The 18,095-nt window shown below is 35.9% G+C and overlaps 1 protein-coding gene across 19 annotated transcripts in view; it reads right to left on the bottom strand.

The window, feature by feature from the left end:
- Nucleotides 1-17,931, bottom strand: part of SLC17A1 (solute carrier family 17 member 1) — a 157,840-nt gene extending 139,909 nt beyond the window's left edge. For 8 of the 19 annotated variants that reach the window (XR_012434160.1, XM_074038743.1, XM_074038737.1 and 5 more), the window contains exons 1-6: nt 17,808-17,865; nt 16,335-16,418; nt 12,302-12,474; nt 6,146-6,379; nt 5,975-6,062; nt 5,536-5,622 (exon numbers count right to left, since the gene is read on the bottom strand). Coding sequence is in view for 17 of the 19 variants with exons in the window: in XM_074038743.1 (XP_073894844.1) it covers nt 5,536-5,622; nt 5,975-6,062; nt 6,146-6,379; nt 12,302-12,474; nt 16,335-16,368 (616 nt within the window). In the remaining 2 variants the exon portion in view is untranslated. Of the gene's footprint in view, nt 1-5,535; nt 5,623-5,974; nt 6,063-6,145; nt 6,380-12,301; nt 12,475-16,334; nt 16,630-17,807 lie in introns of all 19 variants that reach the window. The other 11 variants (XR_012434159.1, XM_074038735.1, XM_045390582.3 and 8 more) reach the window with 3 other exon arrangements.
- Nucleotides 17,932-18,095: the final 164 nt, after the last annotated feature.

Below are 18,095 nucleotides of genomic sequence, written 5' to 3'. Positions count from 1 at the left end.
AAATTCCTCATGTGTTCCATCATAAGAATATGGCACAGCTGAGCCTGCTCAGGGCTTGACAATTGCCCAGTTATTTTGTTTTTGTGTTTATAATGTTTAAGTTCAGGGATACATGTGCAGGTTAGTTATATGGGTAAACTTGTGTCATAGGGGTTTATTGTACAGATTATTTCATCACCCAGGCATTAAGCCTAGTATCCATTAGTTATTTTTCCTGATCCTCTCCCTCTTCCCACCCTCTACCCAGTGGTAGAGGTTGTTCCCCTCAGTGTGTGTTGTTCCCCTCTATGTGTTCACATGTTCTCATCATTTAGCTCCCACTTATAAATGAGAACATGCGGTATTTAGTTTTCTATTACTGTGTTAGTTTGCTAAGGAGAATGGCCCCCCAGCTCCATCCATTTCCCTGCAAAGGACGTGATCTCATTCTTTTTATGGCTGCATAGTATTCAATGGTATATATGTACCACATTTTGTTTATCCAGTCTATCATTAATGGGCATTTAGGTTGACTCCATGTCTGCTATTATGACCCAGTTTTGACAGCTTAGCCTCAGCCATGTTCCTGAGATATAGCCCAGACTTCAGGGATTGTTGGAGTTCTGTAAGAGTTTGACAAGTTATTTATATGAATTTTTATATGAATAACTTGACTGTGAGGAATTCTCTGTTGGGACAGGAAGTATATAGTGCTCACCAGTCAGTCTTCCAGAAGACTTGCATTCATTTAACAAATATTAAGTGCCGATTATTTACCATGCACCTATTTTAAGTACTGGGGATACAGCAATGAATAAAACAGACAAAAATCCCTGCCTTTATGGAGTTGACTTTGTGGTGGATAAAAAAGAAAAAAAATTATTTTATTCAATCATCTCCCCGAAAATTCATATAATACTGTTTATTATCTCTTTTTCAAAATGAGCAAACTGAGACTTGGAAAGATGAAATTATTTGTGGGACATAAATGTTAGTGAGTGGTAGTTTACCTGGAAGCATGAATTATATTGTTCAGGGAGAAACTACACCCCTAGATGGGGAGGCTGGGGTGCTGGAAATAAAAATACTATAATAGAAATAAAGAATGCCTTTGATACATCAGTAGACTAGACATGACCAAGAAAAAATCAGTGAGCTTGATAAAATGGCTACAGAAATTTCTAAAACTGAATTGCAAAGACAGAAAAAAGAACTAAAAAGACAGAATGGTCTGGGTGTGGTGGCTCATGCCTGTAATCTCAACACTTTGGAAGGCCTAGGCGGGCAAATCACCTGAGGTCAGGAGTTCATGACCAGCCTGGTCAACATGGTGAAACCCTGTTGCTTCTAAAAATACAAAAGAATTAGCTGGGCGTAGTGATGTGCCCCTGTAATCCCAGCTACTCAGGGGGTTGAGGCAGGAGAATCACTTAAATCCAGGAGGTTGAGGTTGCGCTGAGCTGAGATAGTGCCATTGCACTCCAGGCTGGGTGACAAAAGCAAGACTCCATCTCTCACACACACACACACAAAATGGAATATCTAAGAATTGTAGGACAATTATAAAAGCTGTAATATACATGTAACAAAAAAATACCACAAGGTGTAATATACATGTAAGAAACATACCGGAAGAAAGAAAGAAATAGAGAAAGAGAGAAAGAGAAAAAAAGGAAGGAAGGGAAAGAAAGGAAGAAAGAAAGAAAAAGCAAGGAAGGGAGGGAGGGAGGGAGGAAGGAAGGAAGGGAAGAAGGGAGGGAGGGAAGAAGGGAGGGAGGGGAAAGAAAAAAATTAGAAAAAATATTTAAAGCAATAATTACTGAGAATTTCTTAAAATTAATAATAAACTTCAAACCACAGATATAAGAAGCCCAGAGAATGCCAAGAAGAATAAATAAATAAAAAAAAAGTTATAACCTGACATGTTGTAACCAAATGCCCCCAGTTTTTTAAGAAAAAGGGAATGAATTACTATTTTTAAAAAAATTTTCTCTTTTTTTCCCCTTTCCCCTTTTCCTCTTGCTTCTCATTTCCAACTTAGCCCTTCAGAAATGCAAATACAACATTTCACCTCCTCCCCTCACCAGACATTCGCTATAGGAAAAATTCTCCTAACTATGTGCTTCAAGTCATAGCTCTCCTCCAGAGCTGACAGTCAATCTGCAGACCAAATTGCCAGGGAACTTTCATCTCTAGGGCGTGGCCTCAGAACTTCCACTCTCCAGGAGTGGCCTTGGAACTTTCTTCCACCAGGAGAGCATATGGAAAACATGCCCTTTTTGGCCACTTTTTCAACCTACTTCTGTCCATGAAAGTGCCACCTCAACTGTGCAATAGATAACTGCCTGGTAGCAAGGGGACCCCTGCCCTTGCTCATTTCCTCTCCTACCTTATGAAAATGCTCACCTTTTTTTTTTTTTTTTTTGCCACTTCAGCTCCAAAGGTGAAATGGCACATTTAAAAGCAAGAAATTGTGTGTCCCTTCCCCAAGTTAGCTTTGGAATAAATCCACTTTTCTTGTACCAGACCCCACTCTTGTTAATTGGACTGTACATGTGGTAAGCAACTAACTTGATTTTCAGTTACAATATAATATTCAACTTCAATAAATCAAAGACAATTTTGAAAGAAGCCAAAGGGAAAAAAATGACCTGAAGAGTCATGTTTAAATTTAGAATTCTGAACACAAATCTCTGGCGACTAGTCTGAAGCTTGACCCATTCCTACCCAGATCCATTCCCACCTTCCTAGGTACTTTGAATGGATATATGTGGAAACCCTTGCCTTCCCCAGTGGTGTACCATTCATATATTGTGCAAATAGTGCCTCCTACCTCCCTTGGTCACTCCTCAATTCAATGGCTATTGGGAAGAACCCTGCTGGTCTTTTCCAATATAACCAATAGCCTTAGTTCTATTTAAGCAACACATTCCAGGTATAATGATTAGAAGCAGAGTCATGAGCTCTACAGAGCCTACTGTCTTGGCACCTGTCCTATGAAGAGAGCCTAGCTAGAGAGGGGCTAGAATGGGCTCTCCACAGTGTGGAATCCAGGGCAAAGGCCCTCTGGCCTGGCCTCAGGGCAGCTGTGACAGAAGCCATAAGTGATCTTGGCAACAGCTGTGTCTGATGGCACAGACACTAGTCAGATGTGAGTTAAGGAGAGTGTGAGATGCTAGGAAATGTAGGCAATGGGTACAGACAGATTATGCAATGATTTCAATGGTCAAAGGGAAGTTACTTGAGATAGAGGACAGGGAAAGGGAATCATTTTAGAGATTTGAGAAGAGTTAAGAAGTTTGAAATAGTCTTTAGGAGACAAATATAGCAGGATAGACAGGCAATTTTTTTTTTTTTTTTTTTGAGACAAGAGTTTCACTCTTGTTGCCCAGGCTGGAGTGCAATGGCATGATCTCGGCTCACTGCAACCTCCGCCTCCTGGATTCAAGTGATTCTCCTGCCTCAGCCTCCCCTGTAGATGAGATTACAGGCAGCCGCCACCACACCCAGCTAATTTTTTCTATTTTTAGTAGAGACGGGGTTTCACCATGTTGGCCAGACTGGTCTCAAACTCCTGACCGTAGGAGATCCACCCACCTCAGCATCCCAAAGTGCTGGGATTACAGGCATGATCCACTGCACCCAACTGGCCAGGCCATTTTAAGTGCAAATGTAAGTCTGTGACTCAATTTACTCTATTTGGTAATCTCCAGCAATTATCAGCTGCTTAAATACAGTTATTGTCTTATTCTTTAAAACAGTATCTATTCAGATTTGTTCAACTTTATTGGCAAGAATATTCAAATGGAATTTTAAAACAATCTTGGTTTCAGTTTTCCCTCTGCCACTAATGAACAGGTCATTTGACATATGTGGACATCATGTAATTTCCAGTAAAAGGGTTGTGGGAGGCAGACACCTAAATTCCTAAACAGCTGTCATCTAATCTCTTTTCCTCAATTCTTAGTGATGAGGTAGAAACATGTGAGGGACTTCACAGTAAAGCTATTATCATAGTACAATGTGTAGTTGTGTAACAGCTTCGTTTGAGTTTCATGAAGCCACCCATGATAACTGTAAGTGGCATACATTGCTGTACATGATCTTATCACAGAAATATAACATAAATATTAGATGTCATTCAACCCTTGATCAGCAATGTTGGGCAGCATTTGTTATTCCAAAGTTTTCCTTATATGGAGCTGAAACCTCTCCCCTGCTCCCCCGCTTCCCTATAATTTCTGCATATTTGGGTTAGTTTTGTAATTCAAAACAGATCTGCATTTTATTTATATGAAAGTCCTACAAGGTATGTTTTCTCAAGTTTTCTCTTCCTCAGGCTAGACATTCTCAGTTTTTTCAGCCCCTTTCCTGATAAGGGGCTGATGTTCCATCACTATACTGACCATTGTCTATTACTGAAGACTAACACAGTCATTAACAGCAATGGAATTTTGAGGATAGAAGTTGTGTTTTCAGATTAGGCCTCTGCCATCTGCTCACTGTATGTATTGGATATCTTCTGTTTGTCTCCCTAGATGTACTCCTCATCCTTCTTCACCTTGCTTTGGCTACAGATGGCTGATTTGAATGAACATCAGTAGGCCCCCATGTCCTCTGCTTCTACCTGGATTTGGCCAACAGAAATTCCAGGCAGAGATGAGAGGGAGAGAATTGAGTGAAATCAAGGTGCTTTTTCAAACCCTGGTTACCTCTGTCCTGTGATTGTCTCAATCTATGTGTCCTTTTATGAAAAATCAGGAGGCATCCTGCTCTATAGAGCTCTCCTAATGGATTCTGATAACTACTTCCTTGTTTGATGCCTTTAGACCTGGGGATGCTAGATGTTACAAGCTCCTGTATCACTAGCCCCAGGTAACTGGACTATTCCTGGGATTCCACCACATCTCATACTTACCTTTTTAAGTGATCATTTTGTAAATAAATTCTTCTAATTTTGCCTTAAGTATATTACTTTGATCAAGTTACCTAAGCCTTTTGAAATTTCCTCACATATCAAATGGGCATAATAGAACCTACCCACATTTTCTTATTCACAAACCTGAAATCAAGATCAGAGAGCCAAAAGTGATTTTATCACTTATTTGTAAACCTTATTTCTTTATAGTTTTTGTGTGTTCTAGTTTGCACAGATTTCGTTTTTTACTGTAGAAATTAATGTGTTTGATTATGGGGTAGTGCTCCACATCATGCTTTGAATGTTAAGTATAAAAAGTAATATATTTCTGAAATCTGTAAACTTATTTATTCTGATCATCCTTTTCCTGGAGAGTTTCATATAAAAGCATATGCATCTATAGCACCTACATTATAGAATTACAAAAGTTATGGACAAAAATACATGTATAGTTTTAAGCATCATAATACCTTGCTTGTGGTAGGAACTTAATGAATGTTGACTTCTCTCTTTCACTCAGTGGAGTTCATGATTTTTAATTTTAACTTTATATGAATTATTACTTTATATTGGGTTTTAATGTTTAAATTTTTCTTAGATTCTGAATAATAACTAGGATTTTACAGAAGGAGACTCACCAAAAATATAGAAGACCATGGGCCAGCCCAGAGATTCACAGATAACTCCAGTCACAAGTAGGACAATAAAGGGTCCCAGCAAAAACCCTAATCAGTAGGTACAAAGAACATCCCTAATTAATGCAGGCATCTGAAAGTACAGATAATGTAGTCTCGCTGTAGCAATGAACAATTTCCTGTGAAACAAATTTGTGCATCATAACACAAATATCAGAAGAAAATAATAAAAATATTTTCTTTTCTCTCTTTTTCTCTGTTGAGATAAGGATGCCTCTTCTCCATTCTATACAATTCTCTCATCTTCACAGCAAGAATGCTGAAATAGATGATTTCCAAAGCCCTTGACCATTCAAAACACATGTTTCTTATGGCTCTAGGGAAGAACATAATACAATGAGATGAAAATAGGATTCAAATGTTCTAGTCTCTAACTCTTTACCTGATGTACTCATAGAAGTAAGTCGGCCTCGTTCCAGGGGAGGAGCCCATTTGACATATATTTCAAACTGGGCTGTTCCAACTATCCCCTGAAATGAGAAAGTTTTGACATTTAATCTCTAATACTTCCTGTGAATTTAAACTCTGTTTGGTTTTAGCATTATTTTAATACCTGGGCTGCTCCCTGAACTGCTCGACATACAATGACCCAAGCTACTCCAATTCCAGCTGCTGGTGGGATGAGTAGGCTTAACACAGAGCTGAGGCATAATGCAAAGCCAATCATTTTCTTTGTAGAGTATATTCCAGAGAAGTATCCAACAGGAACTTGGATGATGACGAAACCATAGAAGGTGGAACTCAAGATGATTCCCTGGATATCTGGGCTCCAGTTATACACAGGGTTCTAAAAGACAAGCGGGGACACGTCGAATCACTCTGCGTATCAGAAATTTACTGTGACATTTAGGGATTCAGGGAAACTGTTCTTCTGGCTCACCTCATGTAAAGTAGCTCCCTTCTTATTAGTATTCTTTATCACACGACCTTCTTTATTCCTTAATCACACCATTTTCTGTACATATTTACATTTTATCATTGGAGTAAAATCCCCACAGCCAAGGACACCATCTGTACCTCCCTCCAGTACCTCTCACAGCATAGACATTTAATGCTTGTTTCTTGAATGTTGCTAAACTGCATGTAAACTCCTCCTGCACAGCATACATACATTTAAATAATTTCCTGTACTTCATAGTATACTGCAGTTGTGAATTTCCTCTTGCCTGTTCACTTTCTCTAACTCCTCCATTAATTTAAGCTCATTCACAAAACCACTTTTCCCCACATACATATTGCTCCCAGAGAGAAAAGTCATGATAGAGAGAAGATAAAACCATGAAGAGTTATGTCTGAGCTGTAAAAACAACTGCATGGAACAGTGAAAACAAAAAGGCCATTTCTCTTCTTTCACTTGGTTCTGATGTGGCATATTTTTTCCAGAATGCATTTGTTGGTCCATTCCTAGGTTAGAGGGCCTTCTATAGTTTCTTTTTACATTATTAAAGAATGATAAAAGAAAATCTTAATATTCAATTTATTGTTGAGACTATGAAAAAGGAGGTTGCACATGTTTTTGGACCCACTGAACAGGAAGAAATCTTAATGGTAGTAGGGGAGGACAGGATAAAGTTTATTTGGAAGTGTCTAAGATAGTGGCATTTTCTAAACTTTCTCTGTTAGTTGCATAATTAAGAGAAACATATTAAGCAACAAAGAGTTTCCTGAATAAACGGTGAATGTGCTGGGTGTTATTTTTGGTTCAATATTAAATAAAATAGGTAAGAACCCATATGTTTGTTGTCATCACTATTATCTTATCCCTCCATTCCTCTTTTTTTCTCTCCTTTTCAAGTCCCTGTCACCCTATAGCTGTGGCCTCTAGAGTGTATATTTCTCTTGGATGGAAAAGGACTTCCATGAAGAAATCTGGTAGGAGTGACTCTCTGAGAATACCAAATAATAACGAGTGAGACACATCTGTATAGTAGCCTGGGTGCCAGGGAAGTTCCAGATCTTTTCCACTGAGGGGAAGAAAGCTATACAGAAGATGAAGCAGAGTGCTCACTCAGGTTTTGTTTTGTTTTTCTTGTTTTTAATCACAGGAAGCACCAAGGAAGTCAATACTCACCCTTACCCATATCAGGTGGGCCAGCAGGCATTCGTTCAACTCTCCCTGTGCATGTGAACAGATCACTTAAAATCTTGGATAGTTTTTCTTATGGCTTAAAGCCATCACTCTCCACAGCAGAATGTAGAAAATAAAAAAAGTTCACCAGAATTGGTTTAAATCCCTTGAGCTCAGACTGAAACTACTCACACCAGAAAGATAAATCCTCAGTTTATATTTTTCTAATCAATGCATTAACTAGTTGCCATTGAACAAAGTACTCCACATATAAATGTATAAATGACTCTATGTAAATCTTAGAAATAAATATATATACACATTTGTATGGGTCATATAAATGAATAAGAGATGTATAATACCTAAGTAAGGAAAATGTATCAAGGGTATCACTAGATAATTTATAAGAGAACAAAATGGAAATGAACAATAACCATAGGTCACAGAAATATACAAATGTGTAATACCATTAGTAATAAAAGAATATATACTTTAAAGTTATGGTAGAATTTCTGTCAGGTTGGTACACTTTAAAAAGAATAATGACACAGTCTCCTTGACTTTGATGGAAGAGGGAAGACTGACTACAGAATATTCCTCATCTACCTTCTTTTTCATCTTCTTTTCTATAATCAGTGTTTCTTACTGTGGTAAAATATCTGTGTGTGTCTGTTCTTCCTTGTTTTTCTTGTTATTTCATCTTTTTTTCTAAAACGTTCTTTCTGACTTTTTCATAATCCTTTCCTGTCAATTTCCTTTTTTCATTCATCTGCTCTTCAAGCATAGCCTCTTCTGGTCTGGCCATGTCTACTTTGAGTTCTTGTTTTACTAATTTTTAGGTTATTTTGTAATGTTAGACTACAACTTAGATCTGCTTTGTGGAATAATTTTCTGGTGTGTTTTTCTATTTAGAATAATTATATATTCTATTTCTTCATTTTTAAATGTAGTACCTTATGTAGCAGTAAACTGAATTGTGACAGGAGATTTCATGGGAGGGCAAAAGGTTTCATGGGGTGGCAGGCTGATGCATGTGCTAGAGAAATCTTTCAAGCTCCATAGCTCAAGAGCTCCTTCCTCTTTTAAAGCCATAGTGAAGGCTCCAAAATACAACTCCCATGAGTAGCTATTTCTCTAGAATATGAGGTTCTCAGTATTTAAACCAAAGCACTGGAATACCATAAATATTTAAGAATACAACTCAAAACAATTTTATATAAAATAGACTTTATATAAAATAGATTTTATATAAAATAGATAATTGACATAATAAACTGTATCTATATATATACTTGTGAAGCTATCACCACCTAGAAGTTTTATATTAAGAGAGTCCTGTCGTATGTACTCTTTTTTATTGTCTAGCTAATTTCACTTGGCATAATTATCTTAAGTTTTATCTATGTTGTTCTTTATGTCAGTAGTTCATTCTATTTATACTGCTAAGTAGTACTATATTTTATGGATGTGCCATAGTTTGTTCATTAATTCATCTGCTAATGGACATTTAGGTTATTTCCAGTTTTTTGGCTATCGAAATAAAGCTAGACAAAAATGTTTATAGAACATTTATGTATAAGTCTCTGATTGGACATATGTTTTTATTTCTCTTCAGTAAATAACTAACAGTGGAATGACTGTCTCATATGGTAGGTGTATGCTTAATTTTTTTATGAAATGGCAAAATGTATTCCAAAGTGGTTGCACCACATTTCATTCCCATCAGGACTGTAGGAGAGTTCTAGTTCCTCCACATTCCTGCACACATTTTGTATTTGCAATCATTACAATTTTAACCATTTGAATCAGTGTGCAGTAATTTATCTTTGTAGTTGATGTTTGTCTCCAATGTCAAATGATATAGAGCATCTTTTCATGTGAGTATTTTTCCTCTGTGTATCCCCATTGGTGAGATAGCTGTTCACATCTTTTTCCCATTTTTTGTATTGGGTTGTGTTTTTTAATTGGGTGTTGATAGAAGTTCTTTATAAGATATGATTTGCAAACATGTGCCCCTGTCACTGGCTTGTTTTTTCATTATCTTAACAGTATTTTAAATTCTGATGAAGTCCAGTTTTATGTTTGTTCTTTTGCATATCTTAAAAAATCCGTTGTTCATATGTGTGTCAGTCTCTCTGTTATATTTCATTGATTTATTTTCTGTCTTTACACTAATTCTATGCTGTCTTTATTACTATAACTGTGTAAGTCTTAAAATTCCAGTACGTAGTGTTACACCTCCAACTACTAATTTTCAATGAACATTCAGAGGTAATTCAATGGAGAAAGAAAAGATTTCTCAACAAATTGGGCTGGAAAAAAATTGTATATCCACATGTAAAAAAAAAAATCTTTAATGCAACATATACAAAAAGTAATTCAAAATAAATCACAGATTTAACTGTAAAATGAAAAATTATAAAACTTCTAAAACATAGAAAATTTTTTGATCTTGGGTTATGTGAAGATTTCTTATATGCAACAACAAAAGCACAACACACAAAAATGTTAAAAGAAATTCTTCAGGCAGAAGAAAAGTGATATAGCTAAAAAATGTGGATTTACATTTAAGAAGTAAGACCATTAGAAAAGAATAAATGAAAGTGGAAAATATTTTATTTTGAATTGATCTAAAAGATAACTTTTGTTGAAGGAATGTTTTGAGTGTTTATAACATATAGATACATAAAATGAATAACAGTAGTCACGGAGATGGGAGAGAGGAATTGGAAATATTCTGTTACAAGATGCCTTCATGATACGTGAAATAGTGTAGTGTTATTTGGGTGTAGATTTATATTGTTACAAATGTATATTATAAAACCTATGGAAGCTATTAAAACAGTTTTTTTTCAAGTATAAATGATATATCAAGAGGGGAGATAAAATTCAATCATATAAAATGCTCAGTTAAACCCAGAGAAGGCAAAATGTGAACAAAAAAAAAAATTAGCAAAGAACAGATTTAACGAATAGAAAACAGTTACCAAGTGTGTATTTTTCTATTCTTCCTTTGAGTTCTCAGTTTTTGCCTCCTATATTTTGCTGCTCTGTTGTTAGGGATCATTTGTTGTTAGGGATCATGTTTAGAATCATTTGTTTTTGGAGAATTCACTCTTTTTATCATTGGGTAATGCCCTCTTTATCTCTGGTTATCTTCATTGCTATAAACTCTGCTTTGTCTAAAATTAATATAGCTACTTCAGTTTTCTTTTTATTTGTGTTCTCATGGTTGCATAGTTTACATCTTTCTTCATCCCTTTACTTCTAACCTATCTGAGTCTTTATATTTTAACATGATTTCTTGTAGATAGAATATTTGAGGATCTTTATTTGTTATCAATTCTAACAATTTCTGTCTTTTAACTGGTGTGTTTAGAACATTCACATTTAAAGTGATTATCAATATAGTTGGATTAAAATCTACCATCTTTTAACATTTCTTTTATGATAAGCCTGCTGACAGTAAATTCATATATATGGAGGGAAAATTGAAGGACAAAAATTGAAAGACAATAAAGGCTTTTTCAAGTTACAGCTACAGCTTGAAATTTTATAGTCTTTCAATTTTGTCAATAATTTTATTGAATACAGAATTCTAGGTTGGCAGGAGTTTTCTTTCTTTCAACACATTAAAAAGTTCACTTTTCTCTCCTTGTTTGCATGGTTTCTGATGAGAAGTCTGCTGTAATTCTTATACTTGTTCCTCTGTAGGTATTTTCTTCCTCTGGTTTTATTGAAATGTTCTTTTTGTCTTGGTCTTCTGAAATTCAAATATGGTATGCCTAGGTGGCTTTTCTTTGTTTTTCTTTTTGCTATTTATCTTGTTAGGTGTTCTCTGAGCTTCTTGGATCTGTGGTTTGATGTCTGTCGTTAATTATGGAAAGTTCTCAGCCATTTTTTAAAAAAAATATTTCTTGTTTCCTGTTCTCTCTAGCATTCTGGTCATATACATGTTACACCATTTGATACTGTCTACAATTTGGGAATGACCTGCTAATTTTTTTTTCATTCTCTTTCTCTTTGCATTTCAACTTCAGAAGTTTCTATTGATCTATGTTCATGTTCACTAATTCTGTCCTCAGTGGTGTGGAGTCTACTGACGAGCCCCTCAAAAGCATTCTTTGATATAGTTTCCTTGATTTCTAGTTTTTCTTTCTTAACTCTTTTTATAGTTTCCATCTTTTTACTGACATTACCTATCTTGTTTTTATTTTTTCCTGCATCTACATCTTCTGGCAGATAACAACTGATTATCTTCCAGAAATGAAATTAATGAAACATTTAAATATCCTGCATGTCAAAAACTTAAAAAACGTAATGTGTCTTCACCTTCCACTTCTGGTTTAAAATGCTTTCCCTTTTTTTTTCTCTTGTCCAAATTTCTAGATTGTAAAGAAACCCTAACTCTAGGGTTTTATTCTCCCTCACATAGAAGGATTTACACAACGAGCCCTTCAGAAGTATTGAGGCATACTTTAATCATGGAGCATTTTATTTAGGTCACTCCTGGCAAGGTAGATGAAGACTTGAGCTTCTTTTTCAATTATATTATCATATCAATACAATTCCATCTCTACACAAATTAGTTAGCAAGACAGGCTTTTAAATATTTGACTGTGGAGAAAATTATTGATATACCTTTATATTATCCAGGAGCTTCTTTGTGGAGGTGTTGGGCAAACCATGTGGATCTGTGCTATTCACCATGACTACCATTGTGAGGTTCAGGCATGTGCGCTGTGCTGTTGTTATAACATTACAACAGTGCACAAGGAAAGATAATCCATAGCGAAAGGAACAGAAACCTGGAACTACAAAGTAAAACAGAAAGTCTCAATTGTTGACACAGCTGAGATAAAAGCATACTTTAAGTATATGAGGGACATTCAGAAATTTGGACCCCTAGATATTAATTTAAAATTTTATTGTACTTAATGACCTTTGATAATTATTATATAATAGGAAGATGTGAGACTGATATAATAGTACCATATTCTCCTTAAATTATAACGCCAACTAGAAATTCCAAGAAAATTAAGCCAATCTTTAAAGTTCTTTGGCTCATGTCTATTTTTTAAAAGACCTTTTATAAACACCCTGTGTTACTCTTGGATATAAGTCCCCTTCATAACAACAAAGACATTTTCTGTCAAGAAAACTATTCCTTTTCCAACATTTTAAAAATACACTGGTTGAAACACTCATATATGCCCAATGTGGAGAAAAATGGCATTTAAAAAAATGTAATTACTTATTGATATAAGCTAGAGTAATCAGTAGGTGTACAGCCAAACAAGTTCATTGATGGAAGAAAGTAGGGAGTCTGGAAACAGATACGTATATATGGTTAACTTTTAAAAAATAAATGTACTAATGCAATTCATTGGAGGAAAGTAAAGTCTTTTTCAACAAATGGCTTTTTTTTTCCAAGAGAAATATAGGTATATGTCTACAAAACAACATCTACAGAAATGTTTATAGCAGCTTTATTCAAAATAGCAGAATGTTTGGAAAGAATGGACATATCATGGTATTTTAATACAATGCATATTACTCAGAAATAAAAGGAAGGAACTACTTATACACAACAATTTGGATAAATCTGAATGAATTTCAACAAAAACACGTTCAGTTAAAGAAGCTAGACACCAGACAGTATATATTACAGGAATCTAGTTTTACGAAGTTCAAAAACAGCAAAATTAATCAGTATGGCCCCCTCCATCTCCAAAATCAGCAATGGGAATCTACTTTATGTTGAATCTCTCTTGTTCTTTGAATCTAACTACTCTGTCTTTGACCAGTACAACCAGATTTAAAGGGCTCATGTGATTAGATCTCTCCTAACTGCATAATTTCCCTATTTAAGATTAACTGATTTGGGACCATAATGACATCTGCAAAACCCCTTGAAGCAGCACCTAGCTTAATGTTTGCTTAAATAACTGGGAGAAAGTGTGTATACACCAGGGACTGGGAATCTTGAAAGTAAATGTAGAATTCTGCCTACTGCAGTCCACCATCTGGCTCTTAAAGACTCATGTTCATTTCACATGCAAAATATATTCACCCATTTCAAGCTTCCCAAAGTCTTCGTTTTATTACCTTATCAGCTCAAGTTCAAAACCTCATCAAAATCTCATAGCACAGTCCAAATTCTCATCATCTAAATCAGGTGTGGAAGAGGTGCCTATGATTAATCCATCCTTGGGCACAATTTCTCTCTGTGGGCTTGTGAAACTAAAGAGAAGAGTTATATGCCCCTAACACTTTTACCACGTAATGGTGGAACAGGCATGGGATAAAGCTATAGACATTCCAGTTCCAAGGTGGGAAAATAGAAGCGAAAAGGAGTCATTGATCCATAAAGGTTCTGAAGTTCAGCCAGGCCAATGTTGGAATTTTTATGAGGCCTGGAGATAATTCTTGTGGCTCTTGGCTGGGCTCTGGGCTCTGGGCTCTGGGCTGTATCCTCTGTGATCATTTTTCCACCCAAGAATACAACAGGGGCCAGGGAGCTTGGGGGCCATCTTGGAGTTCTGTCTACTGCACATTCATAGTTAACTAAGAGTTTTTTATTACAAATAAATATTAACATCATAAATAAATAGATTTTTTTATATCTATTGAGATAATCATACAGTTTTCCTCTTTCAATTAATTTGTGTGGAGTGACATGTATACGTTTTCTAACATTAAGTTACTCTTTCATTTTGAGGATAAACCTGACTTAGTGTGGTGGTTGCTTTTTTAATGGTTTTATAAATTCTTAGACTTGTTTTGTTCTGTTAATATTTTATTTAGGATTTGGTATCTTTATAATTTTCATAGAACTATTTTGCTTTATATGTTGGAAGCTATTTTATTAGATGTATAAATATTTTATATCATCCTATCGAATTGAATTTTATATCATTTTGCAACATTCTTATAGAATCATTTGAACTAGTAAAAGACTGTAAACAAATTAGATTTTTATAAATCAGTGACCATTTAAATAAATTATAATATATCCATCCGTACCAAAGTCATTTGCAGCTATAAAAATGCTGAGGAAAAATCTCTGCCGAAAATTGTGGAATACTCTTTAGGTAAACTGTTAAATGAATAAAAGCATTAGTACCCAACAAATAGTCGGCTAGTTTTCTGGACTAGCCTGAGCTTCCATTGTTAAAAGATAAGAATATTAGATAAAAATATGCTTAAAATAAAACATTTTATTAAAAGCATGGGTGATCTAAGAGGAAAGATGAAATATTCAGGCCAAGGGCTTAGTGAAGATGGGGGCCTCAAAACATAAGTTGAGCATTGAAGTCAGATGTTTCACTGTGGACTTTTGATCTTGGAATTTTGGGCCTTCCATGATATGGGGACAACAAGAATCAAATACAAAGGTCCTAGCAATGTGATAGTATATACTAGGAGACCCTCTCCTAAAATACTTAGATGTCAAAGACTTACATGGTCAATGGAGGATGAACACATTGTCCCTTTACCTTGTCAGTGGACTGCCAAAATAATTTGTGCCATATGAACTTAAGAGCTGAATAGAAGGGGGTAAAAGAATACTCCTGAGAAATTTAATAATCAGTCAACCCTTCCTTTGATTTGCAGCCTAAACTCATTATCTTAGGGAAGTGAATGGATCTAGAAAGCCATCAGAAACTTTGTAAACACCCCTGCAGGAGAGAAAAAAGTCTCAACATGGTAAAGTCGAAGTCACTGTCACCACGTCAGAGAAGGGCTCATTGTCTTGGCCATTTAGGGGTACCTTTTTGAGTTTTACTCATTTCTCTCCTCCACATTGCTCCAGAAAGTCCATGAATTATATCTAAACAAGTTTTAAGTTAAAAAGAAGACCACCGGGGTATTTCTAAAGTGTTTGGGATTGAGTAATAGTAAGAATACTGCATATCAAACTCATGGAGAGAGCAAAATGTGAATCTGTTAATATATTTATCAAAAAAGAAAGAATTTAAAAAATTGGAAACTGAACAAAGGAACAAACCCAAAGAGTCTAAAAGGAATTAAATGCATAAGGGCAGAAATGAATGATATTAGAAAAAAAAGTATATACATATATATATATAAACTTTGAATGCAAATTAAATGGACAACTTAAACAATCAAAATAATTATCAAAGTTGATACAAGAAGAAATATAAAATTTAATATACAGTAACTTTTACATAAGTTGAAAAAGTATACAATCTATTGTTCATCTCCTTTTCTGAGATTTTGTCCCCTATGACATTGACACAACACTTAGCCAATAGCAGTAATCCTCTATTGTTGTCATTCAGCTGTTGATGTCCACGAATGCAGGGACTCAAGAACATTCATCCTGCCTTACTTCCTCTTACAGATGTATCTCTCCTTCTCTTGGAGATGGAACCAAAATAGCCCAGATTTTTCTGATATTTTCCACTAAATGATAAACTGACAAGTGTACAAAAATGAAAATAAAGTGTGAGCCACCAGAGTATATAGAATCTTTTTATTTAGGGCTTTTCTGGTGGGAAACCATAGTAGGACTGGTTTCTTCTACCTTCTTTCCTGAACATTTTTAAGACCCCATATGTATTTCACAAAAATATTCCTCCACATGGAATCTATGATGTAATATTTAAGAAGCAGAAAGCCTATTTAATGGAACAGAATAAAGTGCTACCTTTTTTGCGAGGCAACTGGTTATCCATTTGCATACACGACTGAAGTTGCTTCTCTTCTTGCTAAAGGGTTTGGCCTCCACCCACTGTGAGCGCAAAACACGTTGATGTCAGCATAATGTAGAGAGGCAACTGACCAAACACTACCCAGTTCTCCTCTCTGATTTAAAACTGCTTCCAAGGATAACTTGCTCCATCACAGCAGTGCCCATTCACCTCCATTATGTGCTTCCCTTGATATTTATTTTACTTTTGTGATTGCTTTGGTTGATTAAAAATATATGGAAGACCTGAAAACTGCAGAGAACAAACAAATAACCCTGCCAATCCAGAATTCTAAATCCATGATAATATTCCTCCAAAGTGAGAAATGGAAAGAATTCATTGCCAGTAGACCTGCTCTACGAGGAACATTAAAAGAAGCCTTTCAGGCAGAAGGAGATTGCTATAGGTCAGAAACTTGGCAGTACAAAAAGAAAGGAAGAATGTCAGAAAAGGAGTAAGAAAAGGTAAAACAAATTCCTTTTTTCCCCTTGTATCTTAATAGAGCTGAAAGATACTATCTGCTTACTGATACCACCAACTCAAGCAGAGGCTAATCATTCGTAATACTTCCACTGTCCATATCTTCAATTTCCGTGGATAGAGCAGCCACTGCTGCAAAGTTTTATGGCAGGAAGTACTGTGGATGAATCAGAGTGGAGCGGTCTCCTATCAGGCAACCCCTTACCATCAGAATTCAGCACCAATATGTGCTGGGCAGCTTAGACCTCAGGATTTTACCATATCAGATTATATGATACCTAGTGCCCCAAAGATACCTAAGTCCTGAGATTGGATTTGCAAAGTATTTTTGAATAAGCAATTTGCCAACCATCATTATCACACACTGGAACCTCTTCTGGGCCTGCTGTTTATTTCAATACATATATACATACACACCAAGCGCACACACAAACCACCCATACGTATGCATCACATACATACATACAACATAAACACATGGTACAAACTCCCCTTATGTTCTGCACACATACACTCCAGACACATAGCAAACCAAACTTATAAACACGTTACAATACTGCATCCGCAAAATGGAAGTACAAACTAAAAACACCACACACATAACCACATGCACACACAAACCATAGGCACATAGGCACCAGGCACACACAGTGTGCCACACACATTACAGACACAGCACACCACAGCTATACAAGCATCATACACTGTACAACACACACTTCTGTTTTCTTGTGTCCCTGTGAACCTCACACTGATTGCTAAAAATATGTTCTTTTTTCTCTTGTGAAAAGCCTCAGAAGATAGGGCATATTCCACCCCTCCCCAAATTTTCCCCTATTGCTAAGTACTTTCAATAATATCTTTGCCAGGGAATGCCCCCTTATGGCCCTCTGGGGAATCAACTGATTGTTCATTTCATTTAATGAGCCCCTTATAAGAGTGAGACTAACCTGATTCGGAACAAAAAGTGATTTCTTCTTCCTCTGTGAAGACTTTTCTCTCAACTTTACACAATATTGACTTTCTGGGATTACCAAGTTTAGCCCCATAAATCATTCACCAAATCTTTTGACATCGCTGTGTCAAAGTTAAAAGCTTAATTTTTAACTTTACTTTTACCTTTTCCTTAAAGCTTCATGGAAGGTTGGAAGGTGTGTGGGTCAAAATCATCCAGTGGACCAGAAATCTGGGAATCTGCCAGTAAGTTCATGGCATAATAAGCAGACACCCTTAGTCTC

Source organism: Macaca fascicularis, chromosome 4, assembly GCF_037993035.2.
Source record: "Macaca fascicularis isolate 582-1 chromosome 4, T2T-MFA8v1.1".
NCBI classification, from domain to species: domain Eukaryota; kingdom Metazoa; phylum Chordata; class Mammalia; order Primates; family Cercopithecidae; genus Macaca; species Macaca fascicularis.
Note: the sequence above shows the minus strand (reverse complement) of the source record. Positions and strands in the feature narration are given on the sequence as shown.